General features: G+C 39.3%; 2 protein-coding genes and 1 long non-coding RNA gene across 3 annotated transcripts in view; 2 read left to right on the forward strand and 1 right to left on the reverse strand.

Annotated features, from left to right (window-relative positions):
* LOC117809361 (GTPase IMAP family member 8-like) overlaps nucleotides 1–25,381 on the forward strand; it is a 31,459-nt gene extending 6,078 nt beyond the window's left edge. The window contains exons 2-6 of the mRNA XM_034678920.1: nucleotides 46–663; nucleotides 775–813; nucleotides 5,960–7,117; nucleotides 7,235–8,930; nucleotides 24,172–25,381. Coding sequence (XP_034534811.1) covers nucleotides 46–663; nucleotides 775–813; nucleotides 5,960–7,117; nucleotides 7,235–8,895 — 3,476 coding nt within the window. The 3' untranslated portion in view covers nucleotides 8,896–8,930; nucleotides 24,172–25,381. The remainder of the gene's footprint in view (nucleotides 1–45; nucleotides 664–774; nucleotides 814–5,959; nucleotides 7,118–7,234; nucleotides 8,931–24,171) is intronic.
* Nucleotides 6,436–11,777, reverse strand: LOC117809363. The gene is made up of 3 exons (XR_004630449.1): nucleotides 11,376–11,777; nucleotides 11,053–11,287; nucleotides 6,436–7,555 (listed from the first exon to the last, which is right to left on the reverse strand). It is a non-coding gene; the product is annotated as an uncharacterized LOC117809363 (long non-coding RNA).
* On the forward strand, nucleotides 16,748–25,381 carry LOC117809362 (GTPase IMAP family member 8-like). Its single transcript, XM_034678921.1, has 5 exons — nucleotides 16,748–17,946; nucleotides 18,203–18,262; nucleotides 18,427–19,059; nucleotides 21,121–22,317; nucleotides 22,457–25,381. The coding sequence occupies exons 1-5, from the start codon at nucleotides 17,904–17,906 to the stop codon at nucleotides 23,392–23,394; spliced, it is 2,871 nt and encodes a 956-aa protein (XP_034534812.1). The 5' UTR covers nucleotides 16,748–17,903; the 3' UTR covers nucleotides 23,395–25,381.
* Nucleotides 25,382–26,575: the final 1,194 nt, after the last annotated feature.

Below are 26,575 nucleotides of genomic sequence, written 5' to 3' on the forward strand. Positions count from 1 at the left end.
ATAAACAGCAGTTATTAATTTATTTCAAATCCTTGTTTTTCACAGTTTCTGAGCTGAGGGTGGTTCTGCTGGGGAACAGCTGGTCTGAGAGGAGTTCAGTGGGGAACTTTATACTCGGAGAGACTGAGTTCAACACTGAGGAAGAACCAGACGGCTGTTTGAAGGTCAGAAGACAGATACAGGAGAAAGACATAGTTCTCATCAACACTCCAGATCTGCTGAGTCCCCACATCTCTGAAGACAGACTGACAGAACACGTGACAGCCTGTGTGAGACTCTCTGATCCTGGACCTGATGTGTTCCTGCTGGTTCTACAACCTGAAGACTTCAGTGAGGAACACAAACAGAGACTCTGCAGAGTCCTTAAATGCTTCAGTGATCAATCATTTGATCATTCATTGATACTGATATCATCACCCAGAGAGCAGAGCTCCAAATATACTCAGTATTCTCCCTTCAAAGACATGATCAGAGAGTGTAGGGACAGATATGTGGAGCAGGTGAACCTTGAACTTCCAGAGCTGTTGACACGTTTGGGTCAATTTGTGAAGGAGCACGATGGAGAGCATGTTAGCTGTGATGTGTTCATGGAGCCCACTGATGAAACAAAAAGCACTCATCAAAGGAAAACCAGACCTGGCAGCATTGGTGCTGTTGCTGCTGGTAAGAGCAATAGTATTTATAATAAGAATATGAAAACTTGATTTACATAAACTATGAAATGTTACATAAAAAACATAAAGTCAAAACTGAAACTGTCTTTTTTTATTACAGGGCCACCTGCTAATGATGACATCATCCCATCTGGGGAAAGTAAGTGAACATAAATGCACAGACATTAATGTTGACAGTCCTTAATCTTGCTTTAATAACAAAAGCAAAGTTGTAAACTTGATGCAAATTTTAAGAAAAAAGGCTCATGTGGTGAAGGTTTACAGGCATCATGGGAATAATATACTTTATTTATATAGCACTTTTCAAAACAGCGGTATAAAGGGCTTTACAAATGTGAAATATAATAAAAGAAAACAATAAAATAAAGAAATGTGATGAATACAATGACTTAAGAATGTAAACCAAAAACAGCAGGGGGGGAAGAGCAGAACAGCTGCAAACTGAGAGGAATGTGAAATAAATAAACAAGATAAAAGGGTTAAAGCTGGGGTTGGTCGTCAGATTTAGATCCACTTTTTGTTATACTGGTTAAAATGATCTTTATGTCCCGATGGTAATCAATACATAATGTGTTCCTTAAAAAGAGGTAAAAAAAGCTGCTATCTACAGCCGGAGTAAACCTGGGAAAACACCAACCAATCACCGTTTTTGGGTCCCAAAATTTTAAACCAATCAAATCCCGTCCTGCCGTTCTGCCCGCCTCCTGCAGAGCGTACATTTCCCCGGCGTTCACTCCCCGTCCCCTGCCTCTGCTTCCCCTGACTCTACTGACTGCCCCTCTCGCTCCACCTCGGGCCTGTCCCCTCTGACCCCATGAGGGTCTTTGCTCAGGACTGTAGTCCGGATCAGAGTCTAATAAGCTCTCACCACGGGGGCTCTGACAAGCAGAAGAATGAATGACATTTAGTAAGTCCTACAGAAATGTAGATGTACTGTAGCGTCCGTCCGGACGCTGTAGGGATGACGAGCCGATTGGTGAACATGTTGATCTTTAATAACCGGTCACTGTCGGCCGTTACCACGCCAACCAACAAAGCAACAATCAATGTTTGAATGAATGAAGAACTTCTCCTCTTGTCTCTCCTCTCTCCCACTCACACACTCTACACCTCTCCTGATGCCTTCACTGACTGTCAACACTGTAGGAATTAAGAACATCTACACTGAACAGGTTTAACAAACAGTAGAGCTGTTACAGTGTTATATATGTGTTATAACTTTTCTCCTGATATCGTGTCACCATGACAACTTGATAATGTTAGCATAACAGTTGTGAGTGCTAACAGCAGCCATGTTTGTTTGTGTTTTTAACTTTCACTATGAGAATGTTTTGGTGAGGACCGGTTTTGAATCAGTCACCATCATATGGTGATGAATCAGCGGCGCTCGTGTATGTGAGTGGGGGCGTCGTTTTGGAGGAGCTCCGAGGGGAGGGGGGGAGGGGTTAGATGGAGTCCTGAAGACATGCTACATTCAAATTCATGCTAGTTTTCCGAGACTACCAACCCCAGCTTTAAGACCGCCAAAGATAAAAATAAATGAAACAATATAAAATGCTAAAAACCAGCAACAGATAACAGATAATAAAACATTGTAAGAAGATTAAAACCAGTAAACAGATAAAAGACTCAAACAATCATAAGATCAACAATATCATTTTTTGCCTCTGATGGTGTCTGAAAATGGAATAAAAGCAGCGTCAGGAGGAATAAAATGCTGAGAAAACAACTCCTGTAAATGTACATCTATAAAAATGTGTTTTTTAATAGAGGATAAAGAATCACTCAATCTGATCTCCTCTGGGAGTGAGAGTTATTGTCGGTAAAATCAGGTCACGCCAGTCATTATTCACGTGTATTAAGTTATTTCTTCAAATGCACAATATTATCATCAATGATAAAACTCTTTGTTCTCAAGCTCTATAACATTGCTAGAGAAAAATGTGTTAAAGGAAATCATGAATAAAAAGAAAAAAGCAGGAACTCTCTGGGTTCATGCGCTCACAGTTTACACACCTGCACCACCAGGTAACTCAGGATCTCTCCTGCTCTGCAGTTTAGAAGTTCCTCCCCTCTCTCCTCCAGTCTGTTGAATCACTTGTTCCTCTGTAAACTCAGGTGCATAAAGTTTTCTGCACTAAACGGCATGTCACCATCGCTGTCAGGATCACTCTCTTCTCTTTCAAAGCCCCAAACAGCTGATCAGTGTGCTGCAGGTGGAGGAACACTTGTGTAGCGTCCTAAAGTAGTTCAAATTAAGAATTAGCTTTCTGACGGCAAAATAAAGACCTGAACAAATTCCATCAGACCGTAAACTTACACCAACATTAATTTTTGGTTGGAGTTTGTTAAAATAAGGAAAATGATTTGGTAAAGCTGGCCTCTCTGCAAAGGTTGATAGCCTAGCTGTTGGTTCTCTACCTGGCTTCTCAACAAAGGAGCCGAGCTGACCCGGGTCCCCTGTGGGTCATACACTTACCATTGATAAGTACCTCATCCAACCACACTTTGACAAAAATAACTGTCCCTTTAAAGTCTATGTAAATATTAATCCCGTTAAGGCTTGTGTAAAGACGTGTCATTCATTAAAGAGGTAAATGTTTATGGGTCATGAGAAAGCTACAGGAAAATGAAAACAGGAAATGAGAAGGTCATGTTTATTAATACCATCATTTAAAGTATTATCTTATTTATTAATTAACATCTTCAGAAAACACACTGCTGGAGGACTCTCATTTACATTGGAGCCAAGGTACAGACAACAATGGAGCAGATTTAAATCATCCATTATGCAGGGAGTAACAATTCAATAAAGCATGGATTAAACAGGAAATGTTTAATATCAAAAGGCAAAGGTGCTGGAATTCACAACTGGATATTTATAATAATAATAAAAATAAGAGCATTATGAATGTTAAAAACAAGATAAATTACAATCAGTAAGATCCTTCAAAGCTTGATCTGTAAGGAAACTGGACTTGGTAGAAATTCTTCTTCAAGTCTAGTTTTCTTATGGATCAGGCTTTGAGTTACCATGACCTGGATGATTGAGAACCTTCACAGAAATCAGTAAGATCAGCAGTTCAAACTGAGTTGTGCCAGTTGTTACGACCCCACCCACACAGCAAAATTGGTCTGAAAGTACTGGGCCAGATCTGGCGTCAACCCGGCACTGCTGGCTGAGAGCTGGCATGGCAAGTGGTATGTAAACCGGATGTGGACCAGGTCTGGCAATGATGGCATTGTATATATGATGGCATGCCGCATCTAGCCCGATTGTGGCTCGGTTTATGTGGCCCAGATCTGTCCATGCCGCATCTGGGCCGGTTAAGGTTGAGCTTGTGATTAAGCTGGCCCATGTGTGGGTCGTCTCTGGCAAACTATATCTGGGCCACTTAAGGGCCGTCATTCTTTGCGGTATGTTGGCCGAGTCTGTCCGAGTCTAAGTGTATTGTGGGCCAGAGCCGGGCCAGACCAATTTTGCCATGTGGGCAAAGGTGGCCAGGGGATGACAGGGAGTAACAAATACATTAAAGCTGGGGAAAAGAGAGGAACCAAGTGCAAGCAAATTGAAAGGAGTTTAATAACAAAAAAAGATTAAAGCAAAACTTAAAGGAAGTTGTTTCTTTAAAAAAAAAAAATAGAAACTAACACTATCAAGTCAAATAACTAAATTAACCACAAGAACAAGTAACAGTAAGTCAGAGGCCTCAAGCAAACAGTCCTTCCACTGAATCCTTTTTTAATCATACTCATTGAAGCATCAAGACTTATTTCTGATAAAAAGCTCAATTGTCTCAGTTTTGGTAAAGCATGTCAATGTGTGTTTTGAATAATCAACCCCAGTTTTCCAGCAGCTTAAAGAAGTCTACCTACAGTAATCACCAATTGTCAGCAGACTAACAGACAACAAATGATTATCTAAATATATCTGTACAGTAAAAAGAATAATCATGTCTACGACCATTGGCATGCTTTTTAAAGCTTGGTCCCTGTAGAAAAAAGTTAGTCCGTAGGTATTTATCACAAACAGAATCAAATCAGATTTTTTTATGAGTTGAAAGTATTAGACCTAAAATCTGCTTGCACTGCTGAGATCATGTGAAACTTTGTTAAAGTCTGCAGGCTGTGCTGTGTGTAGTTGTCAAATTATAAAATAAATGGGAGGAAACTAAAGTTTCTTAGATGGTAAAATTGATATTTATTTTTCAAAAAACACTGTTATTCCCCTTAGGTTGCCCTGGTTTACCGATCAGGTTTAGATAAATGTTATGAAATCCACAGACCACGGTCTATTTGTTAAAATAGAGGGACCTCCCTCCAGCTACCCTTCATTCAGACGGATATTTGTCCACTGAAGGCAGCCATGTGCAGGATATTTGTATCATCCTGTATTTGTGTGATACAAATATCTGTCTTTTGTATATAATTGGTGTATCAGTACCTGAATCAAGTCAATAATATTTTGGAAAGAAGGTTTTATGTAGCTATTTCTGGATAGAATTATGTCCGTTCTCTACTGTAAACGTAGATAACTATTTCAGCCTGATAAGATAAGATACTCCTTTATTCCTCCCGCAACGGGGAAATTCATGGAGTTACAGCAGCAAACAAGAAGGTGTACAGAACAAGAATTTAACAATAATATATATAGAAAAGAAATGTTTATCAGAGACGACAACTTGGCCATAATTCTCCCGTCAGCCACCACCTCCACAGGGTCCAGGACTGAGCTGGCCTTCTTCACCAGTTAGTTCAGTCTTGCTCTCCTGCATCCTGTCCGCCCACAGCAGGTGAAATCCTTCCAATGTGGCGTTTGTGTCCGGTGTTAGCTCTGTTAGCATCATGCTACTCTGCCAGTATTCCCTCTGGTGCTGGTTAGCTCGTCCACCTTATCATAGATAGATCTTACATTCCCCATAACAATGGGTGGAAGGACAGGTCCATGTTACTACAGGCTGCTAACAGCAGATCTCGTGTGTAAACAATGCGACCATGGTTACATGTAGGATCGCCAGACACACACAGGAAGAAAAATAGTAAAAACACCCCTGCAAACGTAGCCAGTTTGGTGTCTATGGCCAACAAATGAGTCATTAAAGGTCATGAAAGGCTCCAAATACAAAGAGAACTAAACAGATATGAAAAAAGTCGAATAAAGAAAAAATGATGATACAATACAATGATATCAAGATGTGGTGATTTCATCTGCTAATATATTATAACAATCACATTTGATGACTTGTTATCTGTCAATAACATCTTTTTTCTCTTTTATGTTACAGTCAGAATTTTGCTTCTGGGGAAAAAGGATGACAGAATGTCAAAGCTTGGTGACTTCATCAAAGCCAAAAAAAACAAACCTTTTGCAGCAAAACAAAAGGTGGAGACTGCAGAGTGGAGAGGAAAGCCTCTAAAAGTAGTAAAAACTCCAGATGTTTTCAGTCTGTCTGTGAAGAAGCTCAGAGGAGAGATGAAGAACGCTGTGAGTCTTTGTCCTCCAGGACCAAATGTTCTGCTGCTGTTAGTGGAACCTTCTGATTTCACTGAAGAGAACAGAGAAAGACTGAAGTTCATCCTCAGTCTGTTTGATCAAGATGCTTTTAAACACTCAGTGATCATCATCACACATGAGGGCGGTCATCCATCCGTGTCTTTTAGACGTCTACTTAAAGACTGTGGAGACAGACTCTACAAGATGACTTACAACAACCGTCTGTCATTAATGAAGAATATAGAGAACATTGTTAATGCGAACAAAGGAGACTTCCTCACCCTCACTGAAGAGTTGATCACTCTGAAGTCTGAACACATGAAACCAGCTTTAAACCTGGTCCTGTGTGGGAGGAGAGGAGCAGGGAAGACTTCAGCAGCAAAGGCCATTTTAGGTCAGACAGGTCTTCATTCAGCCTCCAGCTCATCAGAGTGTGTTAAACATCAGGGAGAGGTGTGTGGACGTCGGGTTTCCCTGGTGGAGCTTCCTGCTCTGAGTGGAGAACCTCTGGAGACAGTGATGAAGGAATCACTCAGGTGTGTCTCCCTCTGTGATCCTGAAGGTGTCCATGCCTTCATCCTGGTCCTACCTGTGGGTCCTCTCACTGATGAAGACAAGGGAGAGTTAAAGATGATCAAGGACACCTTCAGCTCTCGAGTCAATGACTTCCCCATGATTCTGTTCTCTGTGCAGTCAGATCCTTCAGCTCCGGCTGTTGTTGACTTCGTCATGAAAAGCAATGACATTCAGGAGTTCATTCAGAGCTGTGGAGGAAGACATGTTGTTCTCAACATCAAGGACCAGCAGCAGATCCCAGAGCTGTTGGACACGGTGGAAAAGATGCAAAAAGATGAAGACAAACCAAGTAGCTACACAACAGAAACATATGCACATGCTCAAATGGAAAAGATCAGCAGACTACATGCTAAGCTTGAAGGCCTGGTTACGCGTAAGTACAACTAAGTTTTAATTTGTAAATGTGACATAATTGATTTATTTTGTCTGATAAACAGCCTGTTTAAGATAATGCAACACAGCTTTCACTCCAGCCCTTCTTATTTCACAGGTGATGATGAGAAGCAGAGCTCAGAGCATCTCAGGATTGTGATGATCGGGAAGACCGGCTCTGGGAAGAGTTCTTCAGGAAACACCATTCTAGGAAGAAAGGAATTCCCAGCTAAATCCAGTCAAACATCAGTCACTAAATTCTGTCAGAAGGAACATGGTGAAGTGAACGGTCGTCCTGTCACTGTGGTTGACACTCCTGGTCTGTTTGACACGACTCTGTCCAATGAAGAGGTTCATGAAGAGATGATTAAATGCATCAGTCTTCTGGCTCCAGGTCCACATGTCTTCCTGTTGGTGATACAAATCGGAAGATTCACACCTGAGGAGAAGGAGACATTAAAACTGATCAAAGAAGGCTTTGGGAAGGATGCTGAGAAGTTCACCATCATCCTTTTCACTGGAGGAGATAAACTGCAGCGTGAGAACATGTCCATTGAAGAATATACTAAAGAGGGATGTGATGAGTCTTTCAAGAAACTGATCTCTGACTGTGGAGGAAGATACCACGTGTTCAATAACTATGACGAACAAAACAGAACTCAGGTCAGTGAGCTGATGGCAAAGATCAACACCATAGTGAAGACAAATGGAGGCAGCTGCTACACCAATGAGATGCTGCAAGAAGCTGAAGCTGCAATAAAGAAAGAAATGGAGAGACTCTTAAAGGAGAAGGAAGAGATGAGAAAAGAGAGGGAGGAACTTCAAAGAAAACATGAGGAAGGAATGAAAGAAATGGTGGAAAGAATGAAAAAACAAGAAGAAGACATGAAAAGAGAGAGAGAAAAGAGAGAAAAGGAACTTAAAGAAAAGGAGGAAATCATACAGAAGGAACAAGAGGACAGAAGGAAAGAAAAGGAAATGAGAGAAGAAGAAGACAGGAAGAAAAAAGAACAGGAAGAACTTCAGCGACAGGAGTGGGAACAGAAACTTGAAGCTTTGGAGGAAAATATAAAGTTAGAATCAGAGGAAAAAGAAACAACTGAGAGCAGAGAAAAGATGAGAGAAGAAAGAGAGAGCTGGGAGAAAAAGCAAAAGGAATGGTGGGAAAAACGAAATCAAGAAGAGGAACAGAGACGACAGGAGGAACAAACAAGACCCAGAAAACTTCAAGAGGAGTTTGAACAGGAAAGAGAAAATGATGAAAAGAAAAGAAAGGAAGAGGATCAGAGAAGACAGGAAGAAGAGGAAAAAGAGAAGAAAGCCATCGAGGAGAAGTTTAAGACAGAAATTGAGAGTCTGACAAAGAAGCAGGAAGATGAAGCCAGAAAGAAAGCTGAAGAGTTCAATGAGTTCAAAGAGAAATACAGAAAGAAATCAGCAGCTCAGAGGAAAGAGTACGGGAAACAAATGAAAGACAAAGATGAGAAATATGACCTCTTGAAGGCGCTGAAAGCCCACAACGAAGAACAAATGAGGAAGAAACATCTACAACATATTTGTAACATCATGAAATGTGTGAACAAAAAGAAGGACAACCTCAAAGAAATCAGTGAGTTACTGAGAACACAGGAAGAAGAAATGAAAAAGCAGGAAACTGAGGAGGCAAAGAAAAGTCTGCAGGACAAACATGAAATCGTAATGGACTACTTGTTAAAGAAACTTTTGAGTCAAGCCGACGAAACATTTTGGTCACAAACAAAAAACTTATTTGGGTTTTAAGTAACTGAAACTAAAAAAGCATCAGACACACTGTGGTTGTTTTTTATTGGACAGCATATCACGGTCACAGGAATACTTCTGATGGTCATTTGTTTGAATCTGCTGTCTCTGAAGCTGCAGGTAACCAAAGCAACAGTAATGATGCTTCAAGCTTAATCAACAGGTGACAGGAAAACTAAAGACTCTCTACATCTAAGGAGAAAACAAGCAGCTGACCTCAGAGGAGGTGACTTAATCAATGTGGTGCTGGAACAAAGTTAATCCAAAGAATGAACCTTTATCTAACACCAGTTTCTGACTCCAGACATGAAGTTGTCTCATCACAGTTATCTGTAGAGGAACGTTTTATCTGAAGCTGAAAAACATTACTGATAAACATAGACACAGAGGATGTTATACTCAGTGAACTATTGAGGATGTAAGCTCTGTCTTAGCAGCTCATAGATCACAGTTAACAGCCTGTCTTCTCTTGGTGAGGATGTTTGTGAGGATGTGTTGGTCAAGTTGTGACTTATGACTTCTCTGTGTCTCTATATGACATAACAACCTTTAATGAGCTTGGTGATGTCTTAAAAACTGAGCTGCAGGTTTTGAGTTTTCTCCAGGTTTAAGTGTCACCTTGTTACATGAGGTGATGAAAACATGCAGATTTGAAGCTCTGATTGAAAGGGGAGATTGAATCTGGCCCTGTGTCTGTGTATCTGCTGCCCTCTGCTGGTTTCCTGTTATCATTGGTTACTGCTCAAACAGTCTGCTGTGTGCTCCAGCTGAAACAACATCTTGTTTTCTTTGAATAGTTTTCTTAACATGTGAGACAGAAAGAAGTGAACTAGTGTCTTTACAGTGTGCTGTGCACTTTGTTTTGTAAAGACTGGAGTTCATGTTTGTTTCTAAAACTTCTCTTGGACAGGCAGATTGTGACAAAGTGTATTCTGCTCTCACCCAAATCTAACAAACTATAATGAAGCAGCAACATTTAAAAGCTGAATAACTCACTCAGTTATGATAATAGTTTCATCTTTAACTTTCATAATCTTCTATATTTGACTTTATTTCTTCATTGTTCTTTCAGTTCTATATCTTTGTTTGGTTAAACATGAAGTAAGACTTGATTTGGTGAAACTGATCACATTAACTTCAGATAAATCTTGAAGTGTACATTCTGTGTTTGATCATTAGAAACTGTTTCCCTGATAAAATGAATGCATTTCTTTCTTTTAGTCATTTTAAATCATTAGTTTTAAACTGTTTAACCTCTGATTGCACCTGTTTCAACTGACTTTGTGTTAACATCACTTTTTAATTGTTATCTGTTTTTAATTGATCATCATTATTTTAACATTTATCCATTATTTGCTTGTCATGCATTTTAATGTTTCTTTTATACACTCTACGTCATTGTTAATGAGGGCTTCGCTCTCTATGGTTTTCTAGTTTAAATGGAATAAAGATAATCAGTGTGGACTGATGTTCATATAATAAACTCTATAATAATCTGATGAACAGAGCTCACTGGTTCATTCTTTACCTGCACACAAGACACCATGAGAGGGAGTGGGTTTTATCTGGGACACACCTTTATTGGGCTTTCTCTGTCTTTATTTCTTTGATCTCAGGAAACCACAATTACTGTCTGTACTGTGAAGGTATCACACATGATAAGACTTCTACACACAAACCACTTCAACAGTGAAGTAGACTAACAGTTTATATTGTACACTACAGAGATTGTTTTTATATAACACTACAATTTGCCATTTGTATGCATTCATTTTTAATTAAATGATAAATGTAAATTATTATATTAACTGGTGCTTTGGTTCAAATTCCAGCAAGATAAGAATTGTATAATGTTGATGTTAATTTGACCCCAGAGTAGTTTCATGTAACCTGTGCAAAAGTCAAATGACTGAAAACAGAGCCAACGTGTCTGAGACAGACGAAGCCTCCTGAAGGAGTTATAAATTATATCCAAAGCACCACTCCCTGTTTAATACAAGTATTATTATAATTTGTATTTGACTTAATTAATGTTATATCACAGCTATACAGTACTGTGTAATATATCACAGTGTACAAGTTGAATGTGTAACAGAGTTGAGTTGTTTAATATCTTTACAGGATTGACAGAACAAACACTAAAAGAACAACTATCACCTCTCTGTAGTCCGTTTGCAGTCCCTTTCCTCTGGTCCTTTATGATCCAGTTTAATTGTGTTTTCATTCATCTCTGCTCACTCTGTTCTGATATCACTTTATTATTTCACCCTTGACCTCTGACCCTTCATGGACGGATCCATCTGAAGAGGAGAGGGGGGGTAAAGGACGGTCGGTGCCACTCCACCTGCCTCACAGAGTTGGTATTGTTTTGATGATGTTGTAATGGTTTTACCTTTAATAAGATAAAGAGTTAAAAACAAGCTGTAAACTGTCAGAAGGCCGTTTTTATAATGGATGTCTTTCTAACCCCCCCTCCCTACGTTGCTTTGGAGGCTAACGGGCTGAAGCTGACCCGCTCCATGGACCGGTCCGTTTGAAACCTGCCGACCGTTGATTAGCAGAATGCTAACGGCCTCGTTAGTCTGCCGTTCAACAACAGAAGATGGCTTTTAAAGTGATTTTTAATGAGAACTTCAGAAAGAAACAGAAAATCAAGTTTAAACTAACTTTGACTTGGTAAGTTAACTACTTTGGACGGCAGAGACTGAAGCGACGTGAGTCATGGAAACAATCAAGCTAGGTCCGTGACGTCAAACAATCTGTGATCTGCTGCTTGAGAAATGACCAGAGGTGGGTAGAGTCAACCGAAACAGTCCTCAAGTAAAAGTTACTTTACAATGATGTTACTCAAGTAGAAGTAACAGTACTCGTAGAAATAAGTACTTGAGTAAGAGTAAATAAGGACCGAAAAAACAACAACTACTCAAGTAGTGAGTAACTTGTGAGTAGTGTCATATATCAAATTGTATTGTATTGTAAACGCTAATAACAATGTGAAGAGCACACTGCCTTTAATAAAGTGACATAAATAGGAAAAGGCCAAAATGAATGGTGTTAGGCATGGTTTACTTTCAAACATTAAAGAAAGAGGAGCTGCACTGTGCTCAAACTAATGTACCCACTTTCATTTTTTAAAACAAGCTGAAACTTCAAACTGTGTCTGAGATGTGATCACAACTCCAGAACATCAATACTCCAACATTACAATAAAACAGATATCTATGCCTTCCAAGCTTTCTTTTTTAACCTTTTACCTTATTTTCAGAACATCTCACTTAAAAACATAACTTGAAAATACTAAAACAACCTGGAAGTGTTTAAAAAGGCCTGAACTCAGTCCTGAAGAATCTCTCTGAGGTGACTGTTGAGCTTCAGAAGGAGCTGCTTTTATCATTATCTCTTATAAGTTAGTTTAGATTACTTTAAAACATTTCTAACATGCTTTAAGATTTAATATTAACCAGTATGATCCTTAGCTTACCTAACTGATAACTAACTATAACATGCTTTAAGATTTAATATTAACCAGTATGATCCTTAGCTTACCTCACTGATAACTAACTATAACATGCTTTAAGATTTAATATTAACCAGTATGATCCTTAGCTTACCTCACTGATAACTAACTATAACATGTTTTTAAGATTTAATATTAACCAGTATGATCCTTAGCTTACCTAACTTACTCACCATGACATGCTCTTTGATTTAATTGTTCTATGTTGAAGCTCCAGATTTCCACCTTTTAGAACAGAGTAAGCAGCTCATAATGTGACTGTTGCTCCTTCTTGTCATTTAGAAGTTCTGAGAGAGTCTGGATGTTGGGTACAGGGTAAACATGTTCCTCCAAAGGGGACTCAGGTATTATGCAGCCTCTCTCCTCAGCTGGTCATGGAGGGGACGGAGCTACTCCTCCGTTCAGTGTGGAGGTTATTTATAGCTCTGGATCAGAAGGAGCTGCATGAGAGATCAGCTGAGTATAAAATAAAATATAAAATGAAGAAATAAAGGAAGGGTAAAAGTAGAGACTGCACAGCCCAATGTAACACAGTAAAAGTAGATATTTTTAACATAAATGTACTTGAGTAGGAGTAAAAAGTACTCTGCAAAACAAATACTCTCAGAAGAACAATTTTTTTTAAAAACTACTCAAGTCCATGTAACGGAGTAAATGTAACTCGTTACTACACACCTCTGGAAATGACTCTACATCACTTTCTACATGATCACCATATGGGCTGTGAAGCTTTTACAAGAGCTAATGTCAACCTTTGAAAGCTTCATCATCACACTTAGAACCACCATGCACACAACTGAACGTGTTTGTGTTCTTTTTGATTTGACAGATGGAGAAAATCCACCAGGACAGATTACAGGAGACCGGATACTAAATTGGGGGTTGCTGAGTCACGTCTGCACGGGCTCCACAAGATGGCACCAGAGACTCAAAGATTGTGATGTGGACCAAACCACTGAGGTGATGTCAACAGCTTTTTGCTACATTAGAAACAGGATAAAGAAGTGTTCATCAAAGTGACATCAGCTCAGCAAGAGGTAAATACCAGCAGATAAATAAAGTAGATCCATTTCTATCTGTTTAAGTAGATTACAACGATTTGTTTCAACAGCAGGAGAGAGGTTGATTTCACTTCTCTGTAGCTTATTGAGCTCTTTCATTCCAGGTAGATGAAGCTAGAATCTAAGAGGCACATCATCTTATTTTGGAAGACATTGTAGGAGAATAGAAACATGTATACTTGGTGAGCATTAAACTCTACAACAACTCACAAGGGATTCATTTCAAACAGAGTTTATTTTATTCTTCTTAAATAAAATCTTCTTCTTTATTAAAATATGATGTCTGTGTGTCACTTCATCAGACTTGACTTATTTGAGTGTTTGTCAGCTATCACTGCAATAACTACACATCTTTATAGAGACTGATAGATATATAAATGTCTGTTTTTGTTCATGCTTTCAATCATCTTGTTTTTAATGAGGGTCCATGTAGAGATATAACTGGTAGCAGGTTTAGTTTAAATGACAGTTCTCTTGATTCTCCCCTCATAAACTGATGGAGTTAATGTGTGATTTAGAATATGACGACGGGTTCAGATCTGTAATAAAAAGTGAAGCTATGTGAAAATACTCTCACAAGTCCTGCCTCACTTTATCTTGACTGAGCAGCAGTGGTCTGTTTGTCTGCTTTAGACTGATATGTGATACCGTGGGGGGGGGACACATTATCTGACACAACTAATGAAAACAGAGTCCAAGCAGAATTGCTTTCCCCCTTTTCCTTCAATGTTTAGTTTCTTTTTTAACCCTGTTTGTGTCGCAGCAAGAAATTCATCCGGTGAGTAAACTCGACCAAAACTACATCCAGAGAAATAACCAGATGATGAGAGTAATGTTAGAATACCTGTTTGTGTTGATGGAAGTAGAGTTAATATAAACTCTGCAGGATGTTTAAAATGTGATTTAGATCTGTGACATGTAGTGGGCTTTACTCAGCAGTCTCAATGTATTGAGGTAAAAGATGAAATCCATCAAATACATGCTCTAAATGTGTTTTAGTCTGAATCTGAAGGTTCTCTTTAGTTTTCACTCTTTAATCTTTGAAATGTTTTTAAAATGAGGTGATCTGATGAGAAGTTAGTGACAAGCATTCAGGAAGAAAATAATCTACAGGACTTCAATCAGATATCAGAGGAGGAGGAAGACTCCCTCTCTGATCTGATATGTTGTATAAAGAGTAAATGTGCAGCAGTGTTACATGTGAGAGACTCACAACAGAAGTCATAACAGAACATTTATAATGATCAGTTATTTATTAGCCTGATTAATTATGCTACACCAAAGAGATGAGACATGCTTAATGTCTGTAAAGATCTCTCTCTGTGATCAGGTTCACCACCTCACAATAAAGCTCTGGATATAAAAAGTTGTGAAGGCTTGTGTTGATGTGGAGCAGGAAGTGACACTGTGCTTCATAATCAGTTTAGCAATTTATACATCATGATGTTGTAAAGGTGAGGAGACTGTAAACGTCTATGTCAGCTGGAGAAAGGTTCCTTCTGTTGCTCTATGTAACTGTTCATTGTCTCACTTCATTGGCAGTAATAGTAGACTAAACAAACACTTGAGTGCTCAGTTAGGGAGTGTGATAATATTGTGTAAATGTCTCTGTCCAAGTGGTCCTGTGTTTGCTTCTGTAATGTTGCTTAAAAGGAACTTCTTTACCCCGCTCCTAAACTCTTGATGAAATAATTTGGACTGTGTTGTAACAGGCTGATCGTAGCTTTCTTTGCATTTAACGTGGAACATTATTTTACACAAACAAATGATCAGCATTATAAAGTATGATGATGATCATCAGAGGTGTGTAGTAACGAGTTACATTTACTCCGTTACATGGACTTGAGTAGTTTTTTCAAAAAATTGTTCTTCTGAGAGTATTTGTTTTGCAGAGTACTTTTTACTCCTACTCAAGTACATTTATGTTAAAAATATCTACTTTTACTGTGTTACATTGGGCTGTGCAGTCTCTACTTTTACCCTTCCTTTATTTCTTCATTTTATATTTTAATTTATACTCAGCTGATCTCTCATGCAGCTCCTTCTGATCCAGAGCTATAAATAACCTCCACACTGAACGGAGGCCAGCCTCCCCTCGAAAAATAATGCGCGACTATACAGAGAATTACGGTACGGCTGCTGCGAGCGACCAAAAAGGAGGAATGAAGCCATGTAGTTCCAAAAGTTGTTTTTAAATATGAAAATGAAATTAAAAAAATACAAAAAAGTACTAGTTCTCTATATTTTATGATGATTGACATTTTTGAGAAGATTAATTTTAATTAATTATTAATTATTATTTAATTTTCATTATTATATTATTTCATTAAGTAAAATCTGGGAGAGGTGACAAAGATCTTTCAATGGATTATTGTTCCTCATGTATCTGGCTGTCACCCTTAAATTTCTCAGCAGATTTTACTGTAGAGTTTTTGAGAAAAATGATTGACTCACAGATTTTTCAAAATAAAAATAAAGAAAATGAGTAAAATATCAAAGCGTCTCAGTGCAATTTGAGCAGAATTTAACATTATTTTTCTCAAAAACTATACAGTAAAATTTTCTGAACGTTTTCAGGGTAACAACTATGGACATGAGGAACAATAATCCATTAAAATATCTTTGTCACCTCTCCCAGATTTTTCAAAATAAAATGATCAATATGACAAAATATCAAAGCGTGCAATTTGAGCAGAATTTAAAAATGATCTTCTCAAAAATTTAAATCATCATAAAATATAGAGAACTAGTGCTTTTTCTGTATTTTTTAAATTTCATTTTCATATTCAATAACTAAATATTAAAACTTAGGCTGATAAAATCAACAAGTCATGATACAGTGTAAAAAATAAATGAAATGAGCAGGATAAGATAAAGTGCAGTGAAGAGGTGTAATCAGAGTGAATATGACAGTTTATAAAGATGTGTTAAGACCATAGACTGTATAAAATATGGACGTAGTATCCGTGACGTCACCCATCTGTTCCTGAGAGCTGTTTTGAAGCAAATCGACGGCGGCAGCCATATTGGAAATGTTGAACTCAACCAGGCAGAGTGTGACGTAAAGAGGCGAGTTTGAGCCTCTTAGCCAACAGCTATGTGTTCCCGCCCGGGAGTCACGTCAGTCATGTCCTTATTTGGGCAAAAACTCGTAATCTTGATATCTTCTGAACCGTCACGTTAGAAATAAATTCCCCCCCGTACAGTGTGTGCCGATAGAGAGATTATCTACGAAGAGCTAAGCTGTTTTTTGAACCAGGCTGTAAACATGTTTATTAATGCTGCAAAGATCGTCTTCTTTGAATGGGTGTGTATGTGGTTTCTGGTGTTTCTGCAGCCAGGTTGCCGCTTGGTTAAGAGACAGGATTTGAAAATGGAGAGACTCAATGTTACAGATATCTGGAGGGAGGGAGTTCCAGAGGCGGGGGGCAGACCGGCTGAAGGCTCTGGACCCCATGGTGGTTAAGTGGGTGGGTGGTGTAGTGAGGTTATTGGAAGAAGAAGACCTGAGAGTGTGGCTGGGTGTGTTGATGTGCAGAAGTTCAGAGAGGTATGGAGGAGCGAGGTTATGGAGGGCCTTAGAGGTGAGGAGAAGGATCTTGAAATCGATACGAGTTTGAACAGGAGCAAGTGAAGCTGCTGAAGGACAGGAGTGATGTGATTAATGGACAGAGTTCTGGCGATGATACGAGCAGCAGAGTTCTGGACCAGTTGGAGTTCATGGGTGGATTTGAGAGGGAGACCAAAGAGGAGGGAATGTAAGATGTAACCAGGGTGTGAACGAGAACTGCAGTACTGTTGGGTGTGAGAGACAGGCGGAGGCGGTTGATGTTACGTAGATGGAAATATGCAGACCAAGTGACATTATTGATGTGAGACTGAAATGATAGTGTGCTGTTGAGGATGACACCCAGACTCCTAACCTGGGGGGAGGGAGAAACTGAGGAGTTAATGATGGTAAGTGGGAAACTGTCGGGCTTTGAAATGTTGGATTTTGTGCCAATGAGGAGAACCTCGGTTTATCACTGTTTAATTTGAGAAAGTTGAAGGTGAACCAGGATTTTATTTCATTCAGACAGTCAGAGAGGAGACTGGGTGTGAGAGAGGCAAACAAGCAGCATACAAACACAATACAGGATACATGACTGTAAAACATGACAAGACATGAAATAACATGAACCATAAAATCACATCACAACAAAGTTTATGACCAACAACAACCAGCCATTCATTTAATCATCGTACAGGATACATGAGAATAACACTTGACATGAAGTAACATTTGAACCAACATAAACACTATTCTCATGTTAGGTTTGTTATCCTCAGTAACCAAACTGACCTCCACACTCATCTTTTTCTCTCATTCTCAAACCCTGCTGTTCTTTTCCAGTTGAATCAGTCTCTGATGTTTACAGCAGAGTGACGTCATGGCGACTGCAGCAGCAGGTGAGTCCAGTCAGACTTTAACAGGTAACACTCCTCTCTCTGTTTACATATTATACAGACAACAGAGGAGCTTCTTACTCAGATGTTACAACAGGACAGAAACGGGAAACAGTCCTGGAACACCTAATGTCAATGAAACAGTTTAATCATGAGCTGACGTTTTCAGCTCTACATTTATCATTCTAAATACAGAAGTGTCTGATGTATGTTCATATCTTTACTAATAACTGTAATGAAAGTCTATGTTCACCACTGATAACATTAATCTGTGTCCTTCCAGACACAGATGATCTGTTGCCTCTGAGGCGCAGGAACAGCATGGAATTGTTACCACCTCACAGTGAGTCAAATTTTAATCCAGTTCATAAGAATACTTGAGTTTACAGTATTTGTGAGAAACATTTCTAGATTATAAAAATCCCTATAATAAAACAGTAATGACACCATAAATTACAAAAATTAAGTTATTTGAATAACTTCTTTTCAATTCCTTGTTTTTCACAGTGTCTGAGCTGAGGGTGGTTCTGCTGGGGAACAGCTGGTCTGAGAGGAGTTCAGTGGGAAACTTTATACTGAGAGTGTCTGAGTTCAGCACTGACGAAGAATCAAACCAGTGTCTCAGAATCAGTGGAACAATAGAGGGAAACAAAATATCTGTCATTAACACCCCAGACCTGCTTAAACATGACATCTCTCCAGAACAGCTGACAGATTATACAGAAGACTGTGCACATGCCTCTTATCCTGGACCTCCTGTGTTCCTGCTGGTTCTACAGCCTGAAGACTTCACTGACAAACACAAACAGAGTCTCTGCAGAGCACTGGAACATTTCAGTGATCGATCATATGATCATTCACTGGTATTGATTTTATCACCAAGAGAGGAGAGTCCAGGCTTAAAGAAGAAATACAAGGAACACCCTCCATTAAGAGACATGATCAAAAAGTGTAAATACAGACACTTGAAACAGGAACACCTTGACCATTCAGAGCTGTTAACACGTTTGGGTCAAATAGTAAAGGAGAATAGTGGAGAGCATGTCATCTACAAAGCATCTGAGGAAACAACAGCTTCATTACATGACTATCATCAGAGCCTGAAACCACAGGGAATACTGTCTTCTGTTAAAGCCTTTGGTAAGTCCAGAAATAATCCTGATAACAGTGAGAGTCTTCTTCACACAAATCTTTCTTCACTGAATTAGAGAATTAAGCTGAACATTAATGAAGTCATCTCTTCACAGGGTTCTCTGCTGTTGCCAAAGTGAACCACTAACTGAGTCATGAATGACCGTAATGTGATGACGCTAATCCAGCCTTTGTCATAAATAATTTTATTTTGTCTGAAATAACTAAAATAATGTATTCATAACATACTCTGGTTGACTTTTCCAGTTAACAAACAACAAAAAACAGGCTTAAACTTAATAACGTAAATTGTGATCGGAAAACTGTTCCTCTCCTCCATCTAACCCACCCAAACAGAGCAAATCACAGCACCTTTAAAGGTTACCTATCAGCGAGCTTGAGGAGCAGCCAACGGCAACCTCCGGTCTCAAACGATGAAGCCCATGCTGAAGTGTTATAAACTGCAATACATGGAGAATCCTCTTGAGGCTGGCTGCAGAAACACCGGAAACCACATAGACATGAATGGGAAAAAGACGATCTTTGCAGCATTAATAAACATGTTTACAGCCTGGTTCAAAAAACAGCTTGGCCCTACGAAGCTAATCTCTCTATCGGCACACACTGTACGGGGGGGAATTTATTTCTAACGTGACGGTTCAGAAGATATTAAGATTACGAGTTTTTGCCCAAATAAGGACATGACTGACTTGACTCTCGGTCAGGAACACATAGCTGTTGGCTAAGAGGCTCAAACTCCGCCTCTTTACGTCACACTCTGCCTGGTTGAATTCAACATTTCCAATATGGCTGCTGCCGTCGATTGGCTTCTAAACAGCGCTCAGGAACAGATGGGTGACGTCACGGATACTACGTCCATATTTTATACAGTCTATGGAAGCAGCACACGCGTCACACATACACCCACACACACACGCGCAGCACAGGTTACCATAAGGCAGACTCAAATCATGTCATTGTTAATCCAGGGCAGGCAACTAGTTAACCGATTTATCATCCGTACCTCATAATGCTAAATTTAACTCAAAATATTATTCAGACAAAATATCTGTTCTAAAGACAAAGTTTAAATCTGGCTCCAACATAATGAGTGACTTGGTAAAATAACTTCAGCGTTACTTCTTGTTTCTTATTAAAGTCCCTTGCCTCTGGTCTCAGCTGTATTTTGCTGATTAGTTCTCTGAGAGCAGCAGAGTCAACACCTGATACATGAAGCATGTCTTCATCAACTTACCTTACAGTCAGTTGAAGTGTTCCTAGCTGTTGTTATTTTTTAGCAAGAGCTTAGTTTCTAAAATTGCTACTTAAAAACTCCTAGCATTGAGTGCAGTTTATTTCTGGCTGCTTTGGCACTAAAAGAGAAACGTTCTTGCTCATTGATTGATTTCTGTAAGACAGAACAGAAGAGACTGAACTGCTTTTGGGTCATATGGTGAGATGTGTCATGATATTTCCATACATGTAATGGATTCAAAAGTCTGTCAATAGCAGCAAAAAGCACTTTGAGATTGTTTTGATTCTCTAAATTGATCTTTGAGAAATGGGCATGTCTCTCTTTCCTGTCTGCATTATTTAAAATACAAACTTGATCTTTACAAATCTCAAATGAACCTGTAATTTACATTTCCTCCATCACTTCTCTGCTTTGCAGTTTGGTTTTAGCTGGCGAATAGCTGGTGTTTCCCAAAGTGATTTGTGAGCTGATTTCTTTATTTTGTTTTTTGATGGAGCAACTGTGTCTAGTGCAGATTCAAGGTTACTATTAAAAGCATTAACTTTGTAACCAATGAGCGAGTGTGTTGCTGGAGGAAGGGTATTCATAAGACTTAAACATTTTTCAGTAACATCATTAATGTGTCGTCTTACAACAAAAGTCTGGGCAGACATTTGAAGGTTGTTCCTTACAACACTGGTTATGACACATTTAATTCCACATAATGTTTACACTTGGAATTGAACATTGACCTGCTTCGAGATCCTCCCACATCAACACAACTGAGTGATTTAGTTATAGCTTTATGTTATTTTATTTTCTCTGCTGTGTTACAGAATCTGGATTCAAGATCGTCCTGCTGGGAAAAAGTGTGGACCAAAAGGCAAAAATGTCCAACTTAATCATCTATGATCAAGCTGATTATCATGGAAAACACCCTCAAACCAGACGAGCCAGACACTGTGAGGCCACCTGTGGAGAGTGGAGAGGAAAACCACTAACAGTGGTGAAAACTCCAGACCTGTTCAGTCTGATTATGGAGGCTGTGAGAAGAGAGGTGGAGAGCTGTGTGAGTCTTTGTCCTCCAGGACCAAATGTTCTGCTGCTGTTAGTGAAACCTTCTGATTTCACTGAAAAGAACAGACAAACACTGAAGTTCATCCTCAGTCTGTTTGGTCAAGATGCTTTACAGTACTCAATGATCATCATGACACACAAGGAGAATAAAAGTAGAACTGTAGTAGATAAGCTTATTAAAGACTGTGGAGGACGACACCAAGAGATGACACCTGATGATCGTAACCTGTTAATGGAGAAGATTGAGAGCATTGTGTGTAGAAACAAAGGAACCTACCTAACATGCTCTGAAGAGTCCATAAGACCAAAGTCTGAATACATGAAACCAGCTTTAAACCTGGTCCTGTGTGGGAGGAGAGGAGCAGGGAAGACTTCAGCAGCAAAGGCCATTTTAGGTCAGACAGGTCTTCATTCAGCCTCCAGCTCATCAGAGTGTGTTAAACATCAGGGAGAGGTGTGTGGACGTTGGGTTTCCCTGGTGGAGCTTCCTGCTCTGAGTGGAAAACCTCTGGAGACAGTGATGAAGAAATCACTCAGGTGTGTCTCCCTCTGTGATCCTGAAGGTGTCCATGCCTTCATCCTGGTCCTACCTGTGGGTCATCTCACTGATGAAGACAAGGGAGAGTTAGAGATGATCCAGGACACCTTCGGATCTCAAGTCAATGACTTCTCCATGACTCTGTTCACTCTAGAGTCAGATCCTACAGCTCCAGCGGATGTTAACTTTGTAAAGAAAAACAAGGAAGTTCAGGATCTCATTCAGAGCTGTGGAGGAAGATCTTTTGTTCTCAACATCAAGGACCAGCAGCAGATCCCAGAGCTGTTGGACACGATGGAAAAGATGAGACTCAGACTCTACAAAGACAAACCCTGCAGCTACACAACAGAGACGTATGCACATGCTCAAATGGAAACCATCGGCAGACTACATGCTAAGCTTGAAGAGCCGGTTACTCGTAAGTACAACTTAGTTTTACTTTGTAAATATGACATCAGATTATTTTTGTCTGATAAACAGCCTGTTTGAGATAATGCATTGCAGCTTTAACTGATCTGCCTCCATTCAAAGTAACTCCATCCCTTCTTGTTTCACAGGTGATGATGAGAAGCAGAGCTCAGAGAGTCTCAGGATTGTGCTGATCGGGAAGACCGGCTGTGGGAAGAGTTCTTCAGGAAACACCATTCTAGGAAGAAAGGAGTTTAAAGCCAAATCAAGTCAAACATCAGTCACTAAAGACTGTCAGAAAGCAGAAAATGAAGTGAACGGTCGTCCTGTCACTGTGGTCGACACTCCTGGTCTGTTTGACACGACTCTGTCTCATGAAGAGGTTCAAGAAGAGATGATAAAATGCATCAGTCTTCTGGCTCCAGGTCCACATGTCTTCCTGTTGGTGCTAAGAATTGGTAGATTAACACCTGAGGAGAAGGAGACATTACAACTGATCAAAGAAGGCTTTGGGAAGGATGCTGAGAAGTTCACCATCATCCTTTTAACTGGAGGAGATTCACTTAAAAAGGAGAAGCTTTCCATTGAAGAATACATAAAAACAGGATGTGATGATTCCTTCAAGAAACTGATCTCTGACTGTGGAGGAAGATACCACGTGTTCAATAACTATGACGAACAAAAGAGAACTCAGGTCAGTGAGCTGATGGCAAAGATCGACACCATGGTGAAGACAAATGGAGGCAGCTGCTACACCAACGAGATGCTGCAAGAAGCTGAAACTGATATAAAGAAAGAAATGGAGAGGATCTTAAAGGAGAAAGAAGAGGAGATGAAGAGAGAGAGGGAGGAACTTCAAAGAAAACATGAAGAAGGAATAAAAGAAATGGAGGAAAAAATTAAAAAACAAGAAGAAGACATGAAGAAAGAGAGAGAAAAGAGAGATAAAGAACTTAAAGAAAAGGAGGAAATCATTCAGAAGGAACAAGAGGACAGAAGGAAAGAAAAGGAAATGAGGAGAAGAAGAAGACAGGAAGAGGAAAGAACAGGAAGAACGGCAACGACTGGAGTGGGAACAGAAACTTGAAGCTTTGGAGAGAAAGATAAAGATAGCATCAGAGGAAAAAGAAACTACTGACAGAAAGCTGGAAGAAGTCAGAGAAAAGATGAGAGAAGAAAGAGAGAGCTTAGAGAAACAACAAAAAGAGTGGTGGGAAAAACGAAATCAAGAAGAGGAACAGAGATGACAGGAGGAACAAACAAGACTCAGAAAAGTTCAAGAAGAGTTTGAACAGGAAAGAGAAAATTATGAAAAGAAAAGAAAGGAAGAGGATCAGATAAGACAGGAAGAAGAGGTAAGCGAGAAGAAAGCCATAGAGGAGAAGTTTAAGACAGAAATTGAGAGTCTGACAAAGAAGCATGAAGATGAAGTCAGAAAGAAAGCTGAAGAGTTCAATGAGTTCAAAGAGAAATACAGAAAGGAATCAGCAGCTCAGAAGGAAGAGTACGAGAAACAAATGAAAGACAAAGATGAGAAATATGACCTCTTGAAGGCGCTTAAAGCCCACAATGAAGAAGGAATGAGGAAGAAACATCAACAACATATTTGTGACATTGTGAAATGTGTGAACAAAACAAATCACAACCTGAAAGAAATCAGTGAGTTACTGAGAACACAGGAAGAAGAAATGAAAAAGCAGGAAACTGAGGAGGCAAAGAAAAGTCTGCAGAACAAACATGAAAGAGAAATGGACTACCTGTTGAAGAAACTTTTGAATCAAGCCGACGACTCATGGTGGACTTACCTTGAAAAAAGTTTTAAGTTTTAAGTAACTGAAACTAAAAAAGCATCAGACATACTGTGGTTGTTTTTTATTGGACAGCATATCACGGTCACAGGAATACTTCTCCTGATGGTCATTTGTTTGAATCTGCTGTCTCTGAAGCTGCAGGTAACCAAAGCAACAGTAATGATGCTTCAAGCTTAATCAACAGGTGACAGGAAAACTAAAGACTCTCTACATCTAAGGAGAAAACAAGCAGCTGACCTCAGATGAGGTGACTTAATCAATGTGGTGCTGGAACAAAGTTAATCCAAAGAATGAACCTTTATCTAACACCAGTTTCTGACTCCAGACATGAAGTTGTCTCATCACAGTTATCTGTAGAGGAACGTTTTATCTGAAGCTGAAAAACATTACTGATAAACATAGACACAGAGGATGTTATACTCAGTGAACTATTGAGGATGTAAGCTCTGTCTTAGCAGCTCGTAGATCACAGTTAACAGCCTGTCTTCTCTTGGTGAGGATGTTTGTGAGGATGTGTTGTTCAAGTTGTGACTTATGACTTCTCTGTGTCTCTATATGACATAACAACCTTTAATGAGCTTGGTGATGTCTTAAAAACTGAGCTGCAGGTTTTGAGTTTTCTCCAGGTTTAAGTGTCACCTTGTTACATGAGGTGATGAAAACATGCAGATTTGAAGCTCTGATTGAAAGGGGAGATTGAATCTGGCCCTGTGTCTGTGTATCTGCTGCCCTCTGCTGGTTTCCTGTTATCATTGGTTACTGCTCAAACAGTCTGCAGTGTGCTCCAGCTGAAACAACATCTTGTTTTCTTTGAATAGTTTTCTTAACATGTGAGACAGAAAGAAGTGAACTAGTGTCTTTACAGTGTGCTGTGCAGTTTGTTTTGTAAAGACTGGAGTTCATGTTTGTTTCTAAAACTTCTCTTGGACAGGCAGATTGTGACAAAGTGTATTCTGCTCTCACCCAAATCTAACAAACTATAATGAAGCAGCAACATTTAAAAGCTGAATAACTCACTCAGTTATGATAATAGTTTCATCTTTAACTTTCATAATCTTCTATATTTGACTTTATTTCTTTAATGTGTTTCCAGTTCTATATCTTTGTTTGGTTAAACATGAAGTAAGACTTGATTTGGTGAAACTGATCACATTAACTTCAGATAAATCTTGAAGTGTACATTCTGTGTTTGATCATTAGAAACTGTTTCCCTGATAATCAGTGTGGACTGATGTTCATATAATAAACTCTATAATAATCTGATGAACAGAGCTCACTGGTTCATTCTTTACCTGCACACAAGACACCATGAGAGGGAGTGGGTTTTATCTGGGACACACCTTTATTGGGCTTTCTCTGTCTTTATTTCTTTGATCTCAGGAAACCACAATTACTGTCTGTACTGTGAAGGTATCACACATGATAAGACTTCTACACACAAACCACTTCAACAGTGAAGCAGCCTAACAGGTTATATTGTACAATATAAAGCTCCACTGCACTTCATGTGTTTAATGCAGCTAACCTTCAAGCCTCCTGAAAATCTTAAAGGAATCCTTCACACCTGTGTCCTGACTGACACCTCAAAGAAACACCTGTAAACCCACAGCTGAGACTGAAGGCTCAGTCTAAGTCCTGAAAACTGCAGACAAGACAACTCATCTCATAGACCAACCACATGCAGGTAAATCATGAAGGTAGGCAACCAATAATCTGTCCTGTTGAAATAAGACATAACCTACTCTATGGATAAGACTTTTGAATTTTATTCTTCATAGAAGAATCACACTTTCATGAAAGATAAGACCTCTGTTTTTAAGATTTAGGTCAAGGCTAAAAAAATTACCCCAAAATCTTCTTCTTTATTAAAATATGATGTCTGTGGGTCACTTCATCAGACTTGACTTGTTTGAGTGTTTGTGAGCTATCAATGCAATAACTACACATCATTATAGAGACTGATAGATATATAAATGTCTGTTTTTGTTCATGCTTTCAATCATCTTGTTTTTAATGAGGGTCCATGTAGAGATATAACTGGTAGCAGGTTTAGTTTAAATGACAGTTCTCTTGATTCTCCCCTCATAAACTGATGGAGTTAATGTGTGATTTAGAATATGACGACGGGTTCAGATCTGTAATAAAAAGTGAAGCTATGTGAAAATACTCTCACAAGTCCTGCCTCACTTTATCTTGACTGAGCAGCAGTGGTCTGTTTGTCTGCTTTAGACTGATATGTGATACCGTGGGGGGGGGGGACATAATATTTCCCACAGCCAATGAAGAGTCGACATTATCTGACACAACCAATGAAAACAGAGTTCAAGAAGAATCCCTTTCCCCCTTTTCCTTCAAAGTTTAGTTTCTTTTTTAACCCTGTTTGTGTCGCAGCAAGAAATTCATCCGGTGAGTAAACTCGACCAAAACTACATCCAGAGAAATAACCAGATGATGAGA

This window comes from Notolabrus celidotus, unplaced genomic scaffold, assembly GCF_009762535.1.
Source record: "Notolabrus celidotus isolate fNotCel1 unplaced genomic scaffold, fNotCel1.pri scaffold_258_arrow_ctg1, whole genome shotgun sequence".
NCBI lineage: Eukaryota > Metazoa > Chordata > Actinopteri > Labriformes > Labridae > Notolabrus > Notolabrus celidotus.

Bases quoted from the DNA above. Each gene is read 5' to 3' on its own strand.
- LOC117809362 (XM_034678921.1), top strand. From the start codon at position 17,904: ATGGCGACTGCAGCAGCAGGTGAGTCCAGTCAGACTTTAACAG. The intron at 19,060-21,120 runs GTAAGTCCAGAA...GCTGTGTTACAG, and splicing joins GTCTTCTGTTAAAGCCTTTG to AATCTGGATTCAAGATCGTC. The intron at 22,318-22,456 runs GTAAGTACAACT...CTTGTTTCACAG, and splicing joins GCTTGAAGAGCCGGTTACTC to GTGATGATGAGAAGCAGAGC.